We start from the raw sequence: 18,944 nt of genomic DNA on the forward strand, positions 1-18,944 counted from the left end.
TCTAAAAACTAAAAGTGGGCTTCTGCTTGCTTATAACATTAATTTAATCCTCACAGTATATATATTAAAAACATATCAGACATGTTTTTTTGCTCCAAAATATGAGATCAACAGTTATTATTTCATAACTTTAGGGGGGGGGGGGGGGTGTCAGCTGAGCAATTGGTCCTCAGTATGCTGGTTAAAAACTTTTTTTGAAAAATGGCAATATTGCAATATCTAAAGGAGTGTTTAGGTTGGTTTTTACACCCAGTGTCCAGAAATCATCTTTTTGTGTCTCTAAGTACATCACAAATGGTGGGCCTCAGTTTGTGAGTAATTTTACTTGGTCCTCAGTATGTAGTAAGTACAAGAATGCGTGTGTGTGTGTGTGTGTGTGTGTGTGTGTGTGTGTGTGTGTGTGTGTGTGTGTGTGTGTAAAACAGTGGTTCCAAGCTCTTCATCTCCTGTTGGGATAATAGAAGTCTCCATTCCATTAGGGGTCCAGTGTTCTTGTGATGTTTTCATAATCTGCTTCACTTTCATCTTCCTCTTGATAAGGATTCTGCTGTTTGGTGTTTCTCTGCAGCATAATAAGAAAACCATCATTTCCATACACCTGAAAAAAAAAACGTAGAAAAGGAAGTAATTTAAAGGACGTTCATTATTATAGTTTAAACATCAAGTTATGTAACTATATTTCCCTGAAGAAGAGGAACGAGGTACAACACAGTGGGATATCATGCCCCTGCGTGGTCTAACTGAACACACCTTCAGTCACATGATGTATTATGTAACGTCACGTAGGGGAAAGGCCACGCCTACTCACACGTGAAGTCGTGTTTGAAGACCGCTCTTCACTGAGCTCAGCGGGGCTACAAAGGTCTTGTACCTTGTTCCTCTTCTTCGCTGAACAGTGATTATACGCATAACTGAACGTTGCTCGGTACAATACATGTAGTTGCCAGAAAAAGTATGTGAACCCCTTTGAATTACATGGATTTCTACACTAATTTGGTTATTAAATTTGATCTAATCTTCATCACAGACAGCCACAGTCTGCCTAAACTAATATCACACAAATAATTATATGTTTCCATGTTTTTACTGAACACCATGTAAACATTCACAGTGCAGATGAACCCTGAGTAGTAACAATCGTCCTAATAAAAGATTCATCAGTGCTTTGTAGTTAAAGAAATTATAATCAGGGTCTATGTTACTGCCATACTCTAATAACCTAACATCTGTTTGTATTTTTGGCGTAACGTGTATGCTGTCAGACATCTGGATAGGTTGTATTATACATTCTGGCCATGGGGCGATCGGGCCTGTGTGGAATTTCATTAACCCTGTAAAGGGTCATTTTAGCACATACTGGCTCAAGAAAATGATTTTAAAATATAAAAAAGTAGCAAAAGACATATTTAAAGGGGCATTATGGAAGTTTGACAGCCAAAACATGTTTAGAAATAATACATTTCTTCTTCATACATTCTCCTGCAATGCCCTGGTCCTGTAGAATGAGCCCTGGCATTTTTACTGTGATTGCCTGTTTTTCTGTAAAATCACAGAAAAAGAGAGCTGCTCGGGTTGAGCAGGCTGTTTCATGTTCACGGTGAATTCCTGAGGTCAGATGGCCCAGGATATCTTTCGAAGATGCCAACGTTTACATTTTGGACAGAGAGGACAGATGGTTTGAAAGAGGAGTAAAGGAAGCCATTTATGTCCACTGTGAGCAACCATCTTTGAACAGAGGCGGTGGTTTACGACACCAACTGTCTGCCATCTATAATCCAGTTTTGAGATCCCTTCCCAGATGCCTCAACGCCCACGCATATCCTGGGCCATCTGACCTCAGGAATTCACATGATAGGGTGGGGCCAGGTTTCACAATGAGCTCACCCAAAACTCTGGCTGAATAGGACCCACACCCACCCTCACAACTTGGCTCATGTGTTTATGTAGAAGATCATCAGGGGGTCTTTTGTTCCCTCTTCGGGGGAAAACTCCCACTGGGTTTAAATCTGGGACTCTCCACCATTTGACCTTAGAACTGAAGAAGCCTCTCGGATGAGAGGTGAAACGTCTTCAAGCAACTCAAAGAAGTCCAGACGCTTTTCTTTCAAAGCTCATTAGACTACTGAAAGATGTGTTGCCTGTGGTTGGCCACGATGTACTGGACATTATTAATGGTAGCTTGACCTTGGCTGAAGTTCCTTGTACCTTCAAACACGCTGTTGTTCAGCCGATTTTGAAAAAACCTGGTCTTGATCGCGCTGTTTTCTCCAATCTCCGACTATTTTCCAAATGACCTTTTTTATCAAATGACCATCAAGTAATGGACATTTTTCAGTCTGGGTTTAGATGACATCATATAGCACAGAAACTGCTCTTAAGTGTGTTTTAATTACATCATTATGGCTTTGGATTTAGGGTCCCATGTTCTTGATCTATCAGCAGCCTTTGATATGATCGATAATAACATCCTGATCTCCGGACTACAAACAAGGGATGGCATCTCAGGTTTGGCTTTTGACTGGAACCGGTTGTACTTTTTTAACAGGACCATCAGGGTCATGCTGGACCACTACTCATCCCAGTTGGTGTCCCATCCCTGGCGGGTCCCTCCAGGTTTCATTCTTGGCCTGTTACTGTTTTCCTTCAATATTCTGCCTTCAGGAGCCATTCTCAGACAGCATGCTACTTCATACCATGTATATGCAGACGACTGCCAGATCTATTTTCTCTTAAACCCACCAACTCCACTAAGCATCTTTGATTGTCTTCATGATGTGAAGGAATGGCTGGCTGAAAACTTTTTTCCATCTGAATGACTCTAAAACTCTAAACCGGTTCCGGTTGAGTGAACGCTGGCGCGTCTCGCTGCCGCTGCTCGCTGGCAAACAAACTTTTTGTATTTTTTTTTCTTCTTTTTCACCCTGGTCACATCCCTGTGTCGGTGAAAACTCATTTTCACCTACCTGCTCAGCTTGCGTTCTGGTTGCACATCACCACCTCCCTGCTCCACTCCATAATGTGGTCCAGCAGGATTTCTGTGTGCCTCGCACTGGCCTGGATCATCCTGTCGCTCATTCTTCTGTCCGTGGATGGCCTTCTCCAGTACTCGGCGGCGGAGCTCTTCAACCTCCGCTTTCGCTACTCCGGATCTCCACCACCAGCTCTGTGCCTCTTCCCCGACATCACCTTCCAGCCTCGCCGTCGGTATATCCATCGGGGGTCCCGGCGGAACCTCCATCTCGACGGCTCCAAAGGAATACCCTCCTTCTGGTCCACGACTAGCCGGCGGCTACCCAGGAATACCTGCCGAGCTGCCGACTCCAGCGTGTTAGCCCGGCTGGCTAGTCGGGCTAATGCTCCTGTCGCCAGGGACTTCCGCACTGCTAATTTTGGTCTTCTCAACATTCGCTCCCTCTCTGGTAAAGGACATCTCCTCCAAGATACCATCAGTGACCATAAGCTAGACTTTCTTTGTCTGAACGAAACATGGCAACAACCCAGCGATTTCTCACAACTCAATGACTGTACTCCTCCCGGATTTGTTTACCTCTCCAAACCCCGTGGGTCGGGCCGCGGCGGTGGTCTCGCGATACTGTATCGCGAGACTTGGAAGGTCCTTCCCGTAAACCTTCCTCCTCTCACCACTCTGGAATGCCTCGCCTGTCAACTCTCCGGCCCGACCCCCACAATAATTGTCACTGTTTATCGTCCCCCCAAGTTCAGCCCTGAGTTTTTAAATGAACTCTCTGCTCTTTTATCCCATCTGTCCGCCCTTTCCCCAAATGTAATTTTACTTGGTGATTTTAATATTCATATGGACAATATGGCCCTCCCCCTCAGCAAAGACTTCTCCTCATCTTTGGACAGCCTCAGTTTTCATCAATATGCCAATTTTCCCACTCACATTAAAGGTCACACCCTGGATTTAATCTGCTGCTCCGGCCTGACCCCCTCCAACTGTACAGCTGACCCGCTCCCTTTCACGGACCACTTCCTCATCTCCTTTTCTGTTCCCCTCCGTCTCTCCATCATCAAGTCACCACGTATCATTTCTTTTCGTAATATTAAGGACATTGATCTAGCCTCCCTGTCCTCCAGTTTTGCCACCTTGACCCCTAATTTGTCCTCTACTCCCGATGATCTTGTCATTCAGTACAATAACGGTCTGGTTTCTATCCTTAATTCATTTGCTCCCATCAAATCCCGCTCTGTATATTTTACTCGGTCTGCTCCATGGTTCACCCCTGCCCTTCGCTCCTTGAAAGCTACCAACCGGAGGCTTGAAAGACTCTACAAGAAAACCGGTCTCACCATCCATAAAGACTTATATTCTGCTCAGATTTCTCTCTACAAGGACTCCATCTCCCATGCCAAATCTCAGTATTACTCCGGTCTCATCTCGTCCAACTCCAGCAACACTAAAACATTATTTTCCATCATGAACAGCATTTTTCAGCCTCCCGACTCCTTACCCATCCATCTTTACTCTTCAGAAACCTGTAACTCTCTCCTTCAGTTTTTTAATGAGAAGGTCAATAGAATCCATCTCTCTTTACCTCATTCCTCCCCTCCCTCTCCTGATTTATTTGAACCCACCATTCCGTTCTCCTCCTTTGAACTTCCCCATCCCTCAGAAATATTAGATTACATCACCAAATCCAAACCTTCCACCTGTCAACTGGACCCTATTCCAACTGTTTTAGTTAAATCCTGCCTTTCTTCTCTGCTCCCTTTTATAACAGCCATTATTCATTCCTCACTATCCTCTGGTACGGTCCCATCCCTATTCAAATCCGCTTCAGTCAGCCCTATTCTAAAAAAACCTGGTTTAGATCCCAATGATTTCAATAACCTCCGTCCCATTTCCCATCTTCCCTTCATTTCCAAAGTCCTTGAGAAAACTGTTGCATCTCAGCTCCATTCACATCTCACCCGCAATAACCTTTATGAACAGTTTCAGTCTGGCTTCCGTCCCCACCACAGCACAGAAACAGCACTTATTAAGATCACTAACGGCCTACTCATTGCTGCTGATTCTGGTTTAATCTCTATTCTTATTCTCCTCGATCTGAGTGCGGCCTTTGACACCATTTCTCATCCCATCCTCCTTAATAGACTCTATTCCTTAGGCATCACTCACACCCCCCTCCGCTGGTTTCAATCTTACATTACTGGCCGCACTCAGTTCATCCAGTTAAAATCCTTTACCTCAGAACCCTCCCCAGTCAAGTCAGGTGTGCCCCAGGGCTCTGTCCTGGGGCCCCTCCTCTTCATAGTATATCTCCTCCCTATCGGCAAAATCTTCCGCAAATTCAATATCCAGTTTCACTGCTTTGCAGATGACACCCAGCTCTACATTTCCAGTAAGCCCAACTCAACTCTCCCACCATCCTCCCTTACACTCTGCCTCTCTGAAATCAAATCATGGTTCACCTCTAATTTCCTCAAACTCAACGGCAATAAAACTGAACTTCTTCTAGTTGGCACTAACTCCACCCTCTCAACATCTGACAGCTTTTCTTTAACTATTGACAGTGCCACAGTCTCCCCCTCACCTCATGTCAAGAGTCTGGGTGTCATTCTCGACAGCTCCCTTTCTTTTCAGGCTCACATTAATAACTTAATTCGGTCAGCATACTTCCATCTACGTTCCATAAACCGTCTTCGTCCCTCACTGACCCCTCACACTGCCGCCATTCTCGTCCACAGCCTCGTCACCTCCCGTCTCGACTATTGCAATTCACTTCTTTATGGTCTCCCCAACAAACTCCTTCATAAACTGCAACTGGTCCAGAATTCAGCAGCCCGTATTATCACCAGAACCCCTTCCTTTCACCACATCACGCCGGTTCTCCAGCAGCTCCACTGGCTCCCAGTTAAATTCAGGCCCATCTTCAAAATTCTCCTCCATACCTTCAAAGCAATCCACAACCTCTCTCCTCCATATATCTCAGACCTTATAAGTATTCACACCCCGTCCCGTTCACTCAGATCTTCTTCTTCCATCCATCTTGCGGTTCCTTCTGCCCGTCTCGCTACCATGGGGAGCAGAGCTTTCAGCCGCTCTGCTCCTCGACTCTGGAACTCACTTCCCCCAGACATCAGGAACATCGACAGTTTTACCCTTTTCCAATCAAAACTCAAAACACACATGTTTAAATCTGCCTACAACCTCTGATTTTATTGAAATGTTTCTCTCTGTTTTTTCTTCTTTGGGTTTTATTATTGTTTTATTGTATTTTATTACGTGTGTTGTGTAAAGTGACCTTGGGTGTCCTGAAAGGCGCTTTGAAATAAAATGTATTATTATTATTATTATTAAAACGGAGGTCAATGTTTTTAGTCCCAACAACATTAGAGCGACCCAGTCACCTGGCCTCCACTCTTTCTCCTCATGTAACATCCTAGACTTCAAACCTGGGAGTAAAATGGACCCCGTTTTGAAGATGGGCCTTCGATTCTTAAAGCAATACTCCTCATTATCCCCCTTCCACTTTGGTTCTTTAATTTAAAATCCGCAGTCTGTTTTTATTGGTTCCAGCTTGCTTGATTAACTGTATTTTGTTGTATAATTTTTATATAGTTTAAATGCAACTGTTTTATGCTTTGTGTATTTTATTATGTGCTGCTCTTTCGTTGGCTGTAATGCCTTGTTATAAGCACTTTATAAAAAAAGTGCTATGGTAAAATATAGGTGTCAGATATTTTAAATCATCTGACCAAGCAGAGTTTGTTAATATCACCTCAGTTTCTCACCTGTTCATGATTGTTTTCAGCCTCAATGTTGTTTCTGTCCACGATGACTTCTGGTTCTAGAAACGTAAAAAAGCAGATAGGAACATATCAACGATGTCATCTCCTGTTGGTTCCTGTATGACTTGAAGGCTGAGAAAACATAAAAGTCACCTTTCACTTTGGAGCATCGGTGTTTGCAGACCATAACCAGAACGACCACAACCGGTATCAGCAGAAGAGCAGCAGGTGTAGAAAGAAGCACATAAAAAACAGCACCTGGAAACCATTTAAAAGAATAAAAAGGCACACACACACGCACACACACGCACATGCAATTAAACATTTTTATAGATATGTCAGCGTTTAATAATAGAGATACAAGCAGAAGCAGAACACTCTGGTTTTAGTCTTATACGAACACACACACACACACACACACACACACACACACACACACACACACACACACACACACACACACACACACACACACACACACACACACACACACACACACACACACACTTCACCATTAATACCTGTCTCAGGAAGCGGTGGGGAAACTGAAAGATAGAAGAGAGAATCACATTTAACATAATAACTAATGATAACTGACATGATGGATTAGTGATTTAGAAACACACTCAATAGATTCATGTGAAACATTGTACAGCAGAAGTGGGTAACCCTCCTCAAGTGCCACCATATAGCATGTTTTAGTTGTTCCCATGCTCCTACACACGCAGTTCAGTGGTTAAAGTACTTCCTGTATCTTTTTCTAAACGTTCCTTTTGAACTAAGTATAAGTTAAGAATTTTCTGCAGCTGCAATCTACAACCTCGGCCATCACGCACATCTTAGATCAACAGCATACTTCTTCCCCAATTCTTAGAACCTAGTTAACACTTGAGCAATAATTTATCCAGCAAAGGGTAACTGCAAACATAGAAAACATGGCTGAAGGCCTCGTTGTCAACCTCCAGATAGACCAGGAGGGACGGGAGGGCTGTTGTAGCCAGTCCTATCATCATCGTCCTCATCTGGAGTGCCACCACATACAGTGAATAATCCTCAGCCGCCAGGAGATGTCCTCAGAAGTTGACATGAATAGGTCCACTCGGTAGGGTGCTTGAGCTGAATGGAAGAGCTGCATAAATGGGGCCGGAGCTCTGGAACATACCTTATATGTTGAAGGTTGCTGCTCACAGCCATGAAGTGGACAAAAGTTGAGGTAAGGTAATTCCTTTTCATATTAGCACACATGCTAGCAAGCTAACACAGTCATAATGGAGGATCATAATGTAATACAGTGATCCCTCGCTACTTCGCGGTTTGTTTATCGCGGATTCACGACTTTGCGGATTTTTTCTTTGGAGCCTTATTCAAGGGAAATTCGCCGATTCGCGGTATTTTTCACCGATTCACGGTATTTTTCTATGCGAAATATCAAGAAATTCCTGTTTTTTCCATCAATTTCATCATAAAATGCACTTTTTGTAATAAAACTATAAAAAAACAAATAAAAATACAGTACTATGTAAAGGGAGGGTTTTAAAAGTCTGAATACTGAATATGTACCTGTTAAATAAATACTGTAAATATGGTGTCCCTACTTCGCGGATTTTCACCTATCGCGGCCAGGTCTGGAACGCATCTACCGCGATAAACGAGGGATCACTGTACATGTACTTAAAGAGCAAGTCACCCCCAAATCAACTTATTTTTCCTGATAAACTATATAAATGTGTGTCTAATCATGCTGCAGACACGTGTAGTCAGTAGTTTTATACTTTAGTGCATTTTAGTTAAAATTTAAATGTTCTGCCTGAAACTGTCAGTGTTGTGCCGTTGTCAAGTAAAAACTCTGCACTGCATTTGAATTTAAATCTGCCATCATTATTGGCTAAGAAGTACCCTAGAACGTTAGCTGGTACCATATGATGTCACAATGTCGTTGTGAGCCTGTGTGTGTGTATTTGTTAGCAGCTCCGCCTTCTTGGTCTGCTAGGCAACAGCATTTCTTGCATTTTTCAAACAGGAAGGGGGAGTTGAGTAAGATTATGGTAGGGGTGACTCGCTCTTTAACATGAGCTCTTAGCATAACGGTCATGAAGAATGAAATGGAGACGAACAGTGGAGTCATTCCACTTATATAGCCATGGGGTGCCCGCGGTAGGCGGGCGTACATCAAAGCTCTTCAGCGATTGGTCACAAGAGTGATGTCATTCCAGCAACAGCTAAAGCTGCCGCATACAGATGAGCTGCGCACATTGACTGTCACGTAAAAGTTGCACCACACGAAAAAAAGTTGCACAACACAACAAATCGATCGATTTGACCGATACGTTGCTGCAGCCCTAACTCCGAGTGAACATGTTTTGTACAAATTTCTTTTTTGTGCCTTCAGACGTATCCATGACAAGTTATTTTCTGGAGAAATCCTAATGCTTTTAAACTATTTGTTCTGATCACAGATCTGGTTCTGATATTAATCTATTTCTTCATAACATGTGAAACAATCTTCTATTTGAGCAGGTCTTTAAAGCAGAAGATATTTTCATGTTCTCACATCTGAGCTCATAAATACAACTGAGACAGTTTGCTGGTTTTGTTCCGCTCAAACAACTATTTCTGCACATCCTCTAATGTGCACCAGAGCTGCTCTCACCTACAGACAGATGAAACTGGGTGTAGTTTCCAACTCTCCACTCTGAGTCAGAGCGACACCAGAACGTCCCAGTGTCACTGGCTTCCAGGTTTGTGATGGTCACGGAGAAAGAACTGGAGGACTCGTCGTGTAGCATGAACCTGTTTTGGCTCATCATCATCATCATCATCATCACGTCTCTACAGTCGTGTTTGTTTCCTTTGCAGATGAACTTCCTGTTGTTATGGTCCTCAGGTGGATAAGGACACTGCACCGTTACTGATTGTCCCACAACTCCTGTCATGTTCTTTGGGATCACACAGCACCATTCTAATGGGTAAGAAAAGAAAACATTATGAAATAAACGATTCTCACTGTAACTAAAGGTATTTTGTTTACAAAAACTACAATTGACTTCTCACCTTTGACCTCCAGTTCAACAGCAGAGAAATCATCCAGTCCTGAGTCACTTTGGACTCCACACAGATACGACCCAGAATCCTCCAGCGTCAGATTGTAAATGGTGATCGTGAATGTTCTTGACTTCTTGTCATCAGTGAAACTGAATCGTCCGCTCTGCCTGCTGGAGGTGATTAGAGCCCGCTGCAGGCAGGTGGAGGGCTGCTTCCCTCTGCAGATGTACTTCAGGCTGTCTTCATTCTCTGACTCATACGGACACCTGATGGACACTGAACCTTCTCCGTCAGCTTTGATTTGAGTCGTGCTGTTACAGCAGCTGTCTGTGAGGATATAAACACAGAGGGGCAAAAAAGATTTGGCAGCCACCAACTGTGCAAGTTGTCCCACTAAGATGGGAGCTCTGGAAAGTTCATCTTAAGTACACTTCAACTGTGAGAGACAGAATGTTAAACTTATCAGGAAATCTTATGGTTTAGTTTATAAAGATTTTTTTTTGTATAATGGTGTCCAAAAAAAGTACAAACAAGGAAGAATGTGGGCCCGCACAAACCTGTTTCCTAAGCCCTTCTTTCATACCCTTGTAATCTGTAATAACGGTGCCCGTTTGAACAGTCAGACTCCAACCTCCACAATGACCGAGAGCAGAGAGCCGTCTAAGGACCTGCACAAGACTGGGATCAGCCAGTCTACAACAGTCGAGCAGCTTGTTAAGAAAAGATCAACTGTTGGAGCAATTATCAAGAAATGGAATAAATACAGCTGGGGCTCCATCTCACCTCGTGGGGCAAAAATGATCTGGAGAACAGTGAGAAAACCACCCAGAACTACACAAGGGGAGCTGGTCAGTGACCTGAAGAAAGCTGGGATCACAGTAACAAAGGTTACTAGTAAGACACATTATTATGGATTAAAACTCTGCAGCACTCAAAAGGTCCGTCTGCTTGTCCAGGGCCATCTAAAGCCTGCCAGAGACCGCTTGGATGAACCACTAACCAAGGTTACATAACAGAAGTGAACTTTTCTCATTGGCTAAATACTTATTTTCTGCATCATATATATATATATATATATATATATATATATATATATATATATATATGTACATATATATATATATATATATATATATATATATATATATATACATATATATATATATATATATATATATATATATATATATATATATATATATATATATATATATATATATATATATATATATATATATATATATATACAGATATGTCTTTCATCTTTTTTTGGGACAACTTGTGGTTTGGGTAGAATTAAGTTAAACAAATGATGTTGACACATAACGGAAACTTTTTTTTCTACTTTAAAAAAATCTCTATAAAATCTCAAAAAGACAGCAACCATTTACTATTACATGTTTTTCACCAGCAATAATTATTGTAGAGTTTTATTTAATTGTAATCTTAAATTTTATTTCATTATTTATTCCATCTTATTAGGTTGGTCACATTTGTTCAAACTTTCTTCACATACCTGGAGTTATCTTCAGTCGGACTTCAGTATAAACGTCCTTCAAATCCCTGGTCACTCCACACCAGTATTTACCAGCATCAGTAAAACGAGAAGTTGAGATAGTTGTTGTGAAGATCCTTGATCTTCTGTCATCATAGATGGAGTATTTGGTTTCGTTTGTTTGTGATGTGGTAATGAGAACATCACGGCTACCACATTCGTTTCTACACAGGTACTTTTCATGCTTCTCATAACCGCCACCATAAGGGCAGGAGACAGAAACATCCCTGCCCTCATATCCAAACACTTGGATCACATCAGCAGTACAGGTCACACAGCTCAGAGCAACTGGGGAGACAAAATTAAATAAAATTACACAATACCAAGTTTTTGTGTTATTTTATATTCATTTATAAGTGCATCAAGATCCTCATAATTAACACGGCTTCTTCAGAAACACTTTCCTAGAATAGTTACTAGGTCAGCTCCACGTGCAACTTCTGTTCCTTTACTTCAGAGACCAAATATATCCACTATTTATCAAGTAAATATTTTTTAAATATGTGTCATCATTTATGAGATTTTATTTATTCATGGCAAAATACCTCAACAGTTTAGTAATTCTTTAAAGCTAATTCATCCTTTTCATTCACATAAAATGAAAAATCTTTCTTGTCTAGATGAATTTTCCATCCGTTATCGAGGCTGAGTCCCGTGGAACACTTTTCCCCATTTCACCACTGATTGCACCGCACATCTAAAACGGTTTAAAAGGGTCTTTAATGAAGGGAGAGCACAAGTCTAATGTTTATTTATTTACTTTACTGCCACTTTCAGGGAAGTGTGTTTTGTGTTTATTTTGTTGTAGTTCACGTTTTTATTTTTCTACTACAATTTCTTACTATTTGTCAGTTTTTGTCTGTTTTCAGTGACACTAAAGTAAAGCTACACTGTAAACCTTAATAAGTTCACAGAACTCAAAAATTATTTTGCAACAGATTACATAAAAATATTTAGGCGATGTTTTTAAATATTTTAAGTTTACAGAAAATGTAAACAACATTTGTACTTGCCCTAAATTATCTCAACGTTATCTTAAAAAACATTGATGTTGCTTAACTTACAATTAGGGAGTAATTCACTCAAGATTTTCAACATTTTTCAACTCATTATTTGGAAACTATACTCAGATGTTGATATTTTTTACTCAAACTTGATAAGTTGACATAACTCAGAAAAACGTTGTACTACACTATCCGAGGCAAGTTGCTATCAGCACATGATTCACACACCCAGCCAGTGAGTGAAGCATCCAAAGCCAAGTCAAGAACATCAAGTGTGAACCACCACAGTATCAATAAAAGTGGAACGGCACAGGGTGGTCATTCCTTTGACCAACCTTCTCACTTATGGTGCCAACATGATACAAAAATTAACACCACATTTTCAGCACTGAATGAAGTAATAACTAAGAACAACAATGCCCCACAATAAACATGCATAAACACCCCAAAACAGAACAAAATAACTAAAAACATAACTACCCACAATGCACCTCACCCACCAGTTATTTGTTGTGCCTGAAATCCACCAAAATTGCTTGTTTGTGCTTGTTTTTTCCTATAGATCAACAAATATTTGAAGAAAAATATGTCTGTTCATTAGACACACTTTAAGTTGACATACAGATGGATAGAATAACATAGAAACATAAAATTATAAATAATTATTTTTTGTTCATATTACTCATTCAAGTTAGAATGTTCTTTATTTATTTATTTCAGTTAAGCTCACTAAATATATATATTTTTTCAGATTAATTAAAACGTTTGAGTTCTATGTGCTTAAAACAAGGAGAAGATTGAACTAACCCAACACATTTGAGCTCTGAAAACTTTTTTTTATTTATGAGTGTCACCTACTCAATATATTTGATTATTTTCAACATGGGTTCACAGTGTAAAGGTTTTTCAGAGGAGGCTTCAGATAAGCCGCTTTGGCATTTGCCTCCTCCTGCACAGCATTTAAAAAATATTTGTCTTGTCAAGTGTGTATTTTATATCTTCTGCAAACAAACATAAGTTTGTGTAATATTGTGTCAGCGACTTACCGTACAGCATGAAGTGCAGGTGGTGAAGGCTCCACATCTCTGCTTCCTTTCAAAACCTTCCAGGAAGTGAGACCAAGAAAACAGACTCATTCTCACAGCTAACCAGTGTGATGGCTGCACTTCGAATTATTTTACTTCTGCATTTAGACCAACCTACCCCCAACCTGGGGTCCGCCAGCCCAAAGGGAGGCCCAAAAATAGCATTCATAAAATCCCCAAAACACACTAAATATTATAATCAAAACTCTATGAAGTTAGTAAATAACCACATTCAATGGTTATATGAATGTAGGAGTTGGGAACCACTGTTTTAGACTATTATCTGTCCCAGAAATGCCTGATTATTTACCAACTTTGTGGTCAGTAAAGTACAGTACATCTCATCTAATCTCACCAAACCGTAGCTGTGTTATTGTTGTTGTTGTTGTTTATGTAGCTATTCTGTTCTATCTGAAACCAAAACCTCTTACAGCCAACTTTGTTAGTAAAGTACAAAACAGTAAACAGTGAGCACTGATCAAAGAGCTGATTATGAAATTAGAAAGATTAAAAAGTATGAAACACAATAAATTACAAAAAAATCTTAATAAAGCACATAAGACATCAACACTGAGGTGCTAGAGGTGTGTTTACAGGAGAGGTGTTGCTTCCAGCAAGAAGAGAGGGGCTTAAAGCTGTTATAATTTAATCCGCAAACAAACTGGGTTTCGAATGCAAACACGATCACGGAAAACTCGTCCATCCATCATGTTGGGTATCTTCCCTGAGAAGCTTCTGATGGAACTGGAGACCCGGGATGCCGGAGGAAAACGAGATAGCGCTAAACACCAGTCGCCGTTTTCTAGGTCCAAATGTCTTTTGTTGTCTGTGACTTCAAATGGTGTTTTTCTTTTTGGGACTCTGGTAGCAGCCGGCTGTTTCTCCTTAATTGTTGAGCGGAGAACCTCTCACACCAGTGGTGTTCTGTTGCTAAACGTGTGAGTGTGTAATGTTCGGTGGCACCTACAACTGGATGGTCCAGTGTTTTTGGTCCGAAACGTGTTATTGCAACCTCATTACTTTCTTTTTTATCTGCACAATGTATTTATAGCTACATGTTAGAACATTGTTAAGAAGCATTAATGCACCAACAACGTTTTACGCTAAGTTGTTTTCAAAATTTGATATAGCAGCTTCAAGGAGAAAAAAACCTCCTGATTTCTGCTCTAATAGAATGGTACAAAGCCTGTATTTGTACAGCGCCTTCTTAGGGTTCTACAACCCCCCAAGACGCTTCACAACACAATCAGTGATTCACCCATTCACACACTGGTGATGATGAGCTACGACGAAGCTACAGCTGCCCTGGGGCGCTCTGATACAGGTGAGGCCTGCCGAACACTGCTGCCACCGGTCCCTCCGACCACCACCAGCAGTCAAGGCGGGTTAAGTGTCTTGCCCAAGGACACAACAGCAGCATTTTCTGGTCAGATTGAACCCGCAACCTTTTGATTACTGAACAACCCACCAAACTTCCTCGCTACTGCTGTCCAATAGAGAAAGACACATGAGGAGTATTTTGACTGTGCATTCATGCTACCCTTGTAGGTTATGTTCTTATTCATCACCAACATGTTTATTTCAAGTTTTGTGACCTTTCTCGACATAGAGGATGAACTTTAAATAAGACGAGCTGAGGATGTGAAACCAAGCCTTCCTTTAAAAAACTTTTATTTTGACTTTTACATTAAAATAACTAAAGTTATTATCAGCAGCAGAACTACAGCAGGCAGAATGTAAAATAAAGTCATGCCTGCAAAGACAAAAATAGAGAAGTTAGTGTGTGTTTTTCACACCAACGTGAATGTTTTACCCCATCATGACGGCTTTATTTGGTATATTTATGGTTTAATGGCTGTGACCTGAAACATCCGGTCTTTACTTTCATGTTCCTGTTCTCATAGAATTAGCAGCAAAAGTCAAACTACAAACACTCAATGTCTCCACTGCTACAGATACATGAAACGGATCTACTTTAATCAGGTCTGGTATTAAAGCTTTTAAACATGTACTCACATGGTGATGATGATGATGATGGTGGTGGTGGTGGTGGTGGTGATGTAACGTGTCCAGTCATGGTGCTCAGGCTCACGGTGCTGCTTTCATGTGGAGAAACTATCAATAAATGAGTGAATGGATGTTTTTATTTGTTTTGTTTACAGAATAATGAAAAAAATGAACGTTCAGCTATAAACTGACTTTGCTGATTTTTAAACTTCTGGTGTTTTGATCATTACACATTTTCTTGACATCGATCAGTTGCAGTAGAAAACTGTTTTATATCCAGTTAATAAACAAACTTTGATTTAATTTATAACCCTTTTAGGTCATTAAACCTGCTTTTATTGTTTTGTTTTCCTGATCTTACCGACTTCCAGCTGAATCTTGGTGTAGTCTGTAAAGCTCCGCTGTGAGTCTGGACCACAGTAGTATCTCCCAGCATCTCCTGCTTCCAGTTCTGTGATGGTCACAGAGAAACAGCTGGAGGAAAGTTGGTGCAGCCTGAACTTTGTTGGATTTGCCATCATGTCTGTGCAGTTGTTGAGTTGGTCTCCTTTACAGAAGAACTGAAACAGAAGATTAAATTACTGCTTATCGTGTGTGTGTGTGTGTGTGTGTGTGTGTGTGTGTGTGTGTGTGTGTGTGTATACAGGAGCTGGTCACAAAAGAAAATCATGACAAAGTAGATTTATTTCAGCAATTCCAATCAAAAAGTGAAACTTGTTTATTAGATTAATTCATTACACAGACTGATATATTTCAAATGTTTTATTTTTATTATTATAACTGACAACTAATGAAAATCCCAAATTCAGTATCTCAGAATATTAGAATATCAATTAAGGCCAATGAAAAAAAGGCCAAGACACAAAAGGTCATTGTTAAAGAGGCAGGCTGTTCACAGAGCTCTGTGTGCAAACACACTAATAGAGGTGACGGAAGGACAAAATAAGGTAGAAAAAAGTGTACAACATCCTGGAGAGGATTGTGAAACCAAGCCCATTCAGAGAGGTGAGGGAGATTCACAAAGAGTGGAGGACTGCAGCTGGAGTCAGGTGTATGCAAGACACGGGTTTCAGCATTATTCACATTCAAGCCAGAAGACGGCATCAGAAGCATCTCACCTGAGCTAAAGACAAAAAAAAAAAAAAAAAACTGGACTGCTGCTGATTGGTCCAAAGTCATGTTCTCTGATGAAAGTAAGTTTAGCATTTCCTTTGGAAACCAAAGTCCCACAGTCAGTGATGGTTTGGGGTGCCAGGTCATCTGCTGGTGTTGGACCAATGTGGTTTCTGAGGTCCAAGGTCAACACAGCCGTCTACCAGGAAGTTCTAGAGATTTCATTTTCCAACAGGACTTGGCACCTGCACACAGTGCCAAAGCTACCTGGTTTAAGGACCATGGTATCCTTGTTCTTGATTGGCCAGCAAACTCGCCTGAGCTTGACCGCATAGAAAATCTATGGGATATTGTGAAGAGGAAGATGCAATAAGCCAGACCCAACAATTCAGAAGAGCTGAAGGTGACTATCAGAGCAATACGGGCTCAAATAACACCTGAGCAGTTCCACAGACTGATGGACTCCACGCCACGCCGCGTTGCTGCAGTAATTCAGGCCAAAGGAGCCCAATTAAATATTGAGTGCTCCACATGCTCATACTTACATGTTCATACTTTACAGTTGGCCAATGCTGAAACTGCATTTTACATCATTGGTTGGTGATACAGAGTTTGTTTTTTTTATTAGTCGTCAGTTATAATCTTCAAAATTAAAGAGATAAACATTTTAATTATATCAGGCTGTGAGTAATGAATGAATCTAATATACAAGTTTCACGTTTTAAATACAATTACTGAAATAAATAAACTTAGTCATGATATTCTAATTTTATGACCAGCACTTGCACCGTTATTGGTGATTTTTTTAATGTAATTACATCCGCCACCATCAGAGGGCACCCAATTCAAATAATTGATTTTGTGGAAGTACATCCAGCCGGATCCAGGTTATCTGTAGCAAAAAAAAGTTCAATCTAAAAGAAAAATCTGTAAAATAAATGCATATGCATGAAAACAAATTGCTAACATATAGACATGATTTTACAAAGATAAAAAACAAATTGGTCAGAAAGCTCCGGGAGCATGTACTCTGGCACGATGGCGTCACATTTGGATATTATACAAATCAATTTTGTTATGAGAATAAAAAGTGATCTCACGTATGCTGCTGAAGACGAACTAAGAAACGGTAACAATGTGGTCAAACTGTCACTGTGTATAAAAAAACATATGGTAATAATGTATGGTAACTGGAATGAACAAGGAAATACGCGACATCATCTCTAGTTTATTAGATGAAATATTTTTGTCTGGCGTTAAATAAAAAATATTATTAAATAAACAATAAGATAAAAAAATAAATAAATAAAACTCACTGTTCGCTTATTTTAAATTGTATTTCTATTTATTTAAGTTTTTTAGACTAACTTATAAAACAATAAATTCAAAAGCTTTGCAACAAAAAGTTGCACGTTGCACGTGCATTAAATGTCAGCTATCATACGGTCTCTGCCCTACTCATAAAAAAGGTAGACAGCATGATAACGTAAAAATGTAACCTGACTAATCAGTGTTTAATGTCAGTATGCCTGAATGTTTTGCAAAACAAGAAAAAAAAAGTTAGATTAGTTCCTGTTCCACTGCAGATCAGTTCTGGTGAAACTACACAGCTTTACTTCCCATTTTCATAAAAAACAATAGGGCTTCTATTATATTTGATGGTAATGACTAAATTTAACTGTTTTGCATGCTTGGTGTAAGGATGGAGTATGTTTTTGTTTTATTAAAATTGACAAGATATATTTATAAGAAATGAGCTTCTGTTAGTTTTTTTCAGTCTGTATGAGAATGTTTGATTGCATCTTTTAAAATTGAGTTTTTTGCAATTATACAAACTGAAACACCTGCTGGCCCTAAACCGTAGGACTCTCATTTATGCAAAGATGTAAACGAATGTGCTTCAATCTCAAAGAGCAAGTCACCCCTAATCAACGTGTTTTGCTGATAAACTGTATAAATGAGATGTGTTGTTGACATGTGTAGTCATTATTTAACCATTTTAGTGCACCTTAATTAAATAGAAACATTCTGCCTGAAACTGTCAGTGTGGCGCCCTCTTGTGGGTTAAATATCTGTGCTACATCTGGATTAGAATCAGCCATCGCTATTGGCTAAGCACAGGGCAGCAGCCAAGTGTTAGCCACGCCCCCGGCTTCCTCGGCCACTCATGAACCGACATAAAATGATACGGCTCAGGGCTGCTGGCCTCCACCATTAACCGTCCTCCCTTCCATCACAACCACACATTTCAGACTTAATGATTAGAATTATGAGCGATGAGGCAATTTTAATACATTCATAATGTGAACACTTTTCTAATCTGTGTTTCTCCTGAAAATCTTTTCGTTTTGACTAGAAATATGATTAAATATGATCAAATATAAA

At 40.3% G+C, this 18,944-nt stretch overlaps 1 protein-coding gene across 2 annotated transcripts; it reads right to left on the bottom strand.

Moving 5' to 3' along the window:
* Positions 1–139: 139 nt before the first annotated feature.
* LOC107397326 (polymeric immunoglobulin receptor) lies at positions 140–14,529 on the bottom strand. 2 transcript variants are annotated; one of them, XM_054738800.2, is made up of 8 exons: positions 13,401–14,529; positions 11,312–11,638; positions 9,805–10,122; positions 9,404–9,712; positions 7,275–7,298; positions 6,907–7,011; positions 6,757–6,812; positions 140–562 (listed from the first exon to the last, which is right to left on the bottom strand). In XM_054738800.2, the coding sequence occupies exons 1-8, from the start codon at positions 13,435–13,437 to the stop codon at positions 476–478; spliced, it is 1,263 nt and encodes a 420-aa protein (XP_054594775.1). In that variant the 5' UTR covers positions 13,438–14,529; the 3' UTR covers positions 140–475. The 2 variants fall into 2 exon arrangements, with proteins under 2 accessions (XP_054594775.1, XP_054594774.1); XM_054738799.2 differs by having other exon boundaries at positions 140–598; positions 13,401–14,507.
* Between the last annotated feature and the right edge of the window lie 4,415 nt (positions 14,530–18,944).

This window comes from Nothobranchius furzeri, chromosome 6 (assembly GCF_043380555.1).
Source record: "Nothobranchius furzeri strain GRZ-AD chromosome 6, NfurGRZ-RIMD1, whole genome shotgun sequence".
Taxonomy (NCBI): Eukaryota; Metazoa; Chordata; class Actinopteri; order Cyprinodontiformes; family Nothobranchiidae; genus Nothobranchius; species Nothobranchius furzeri.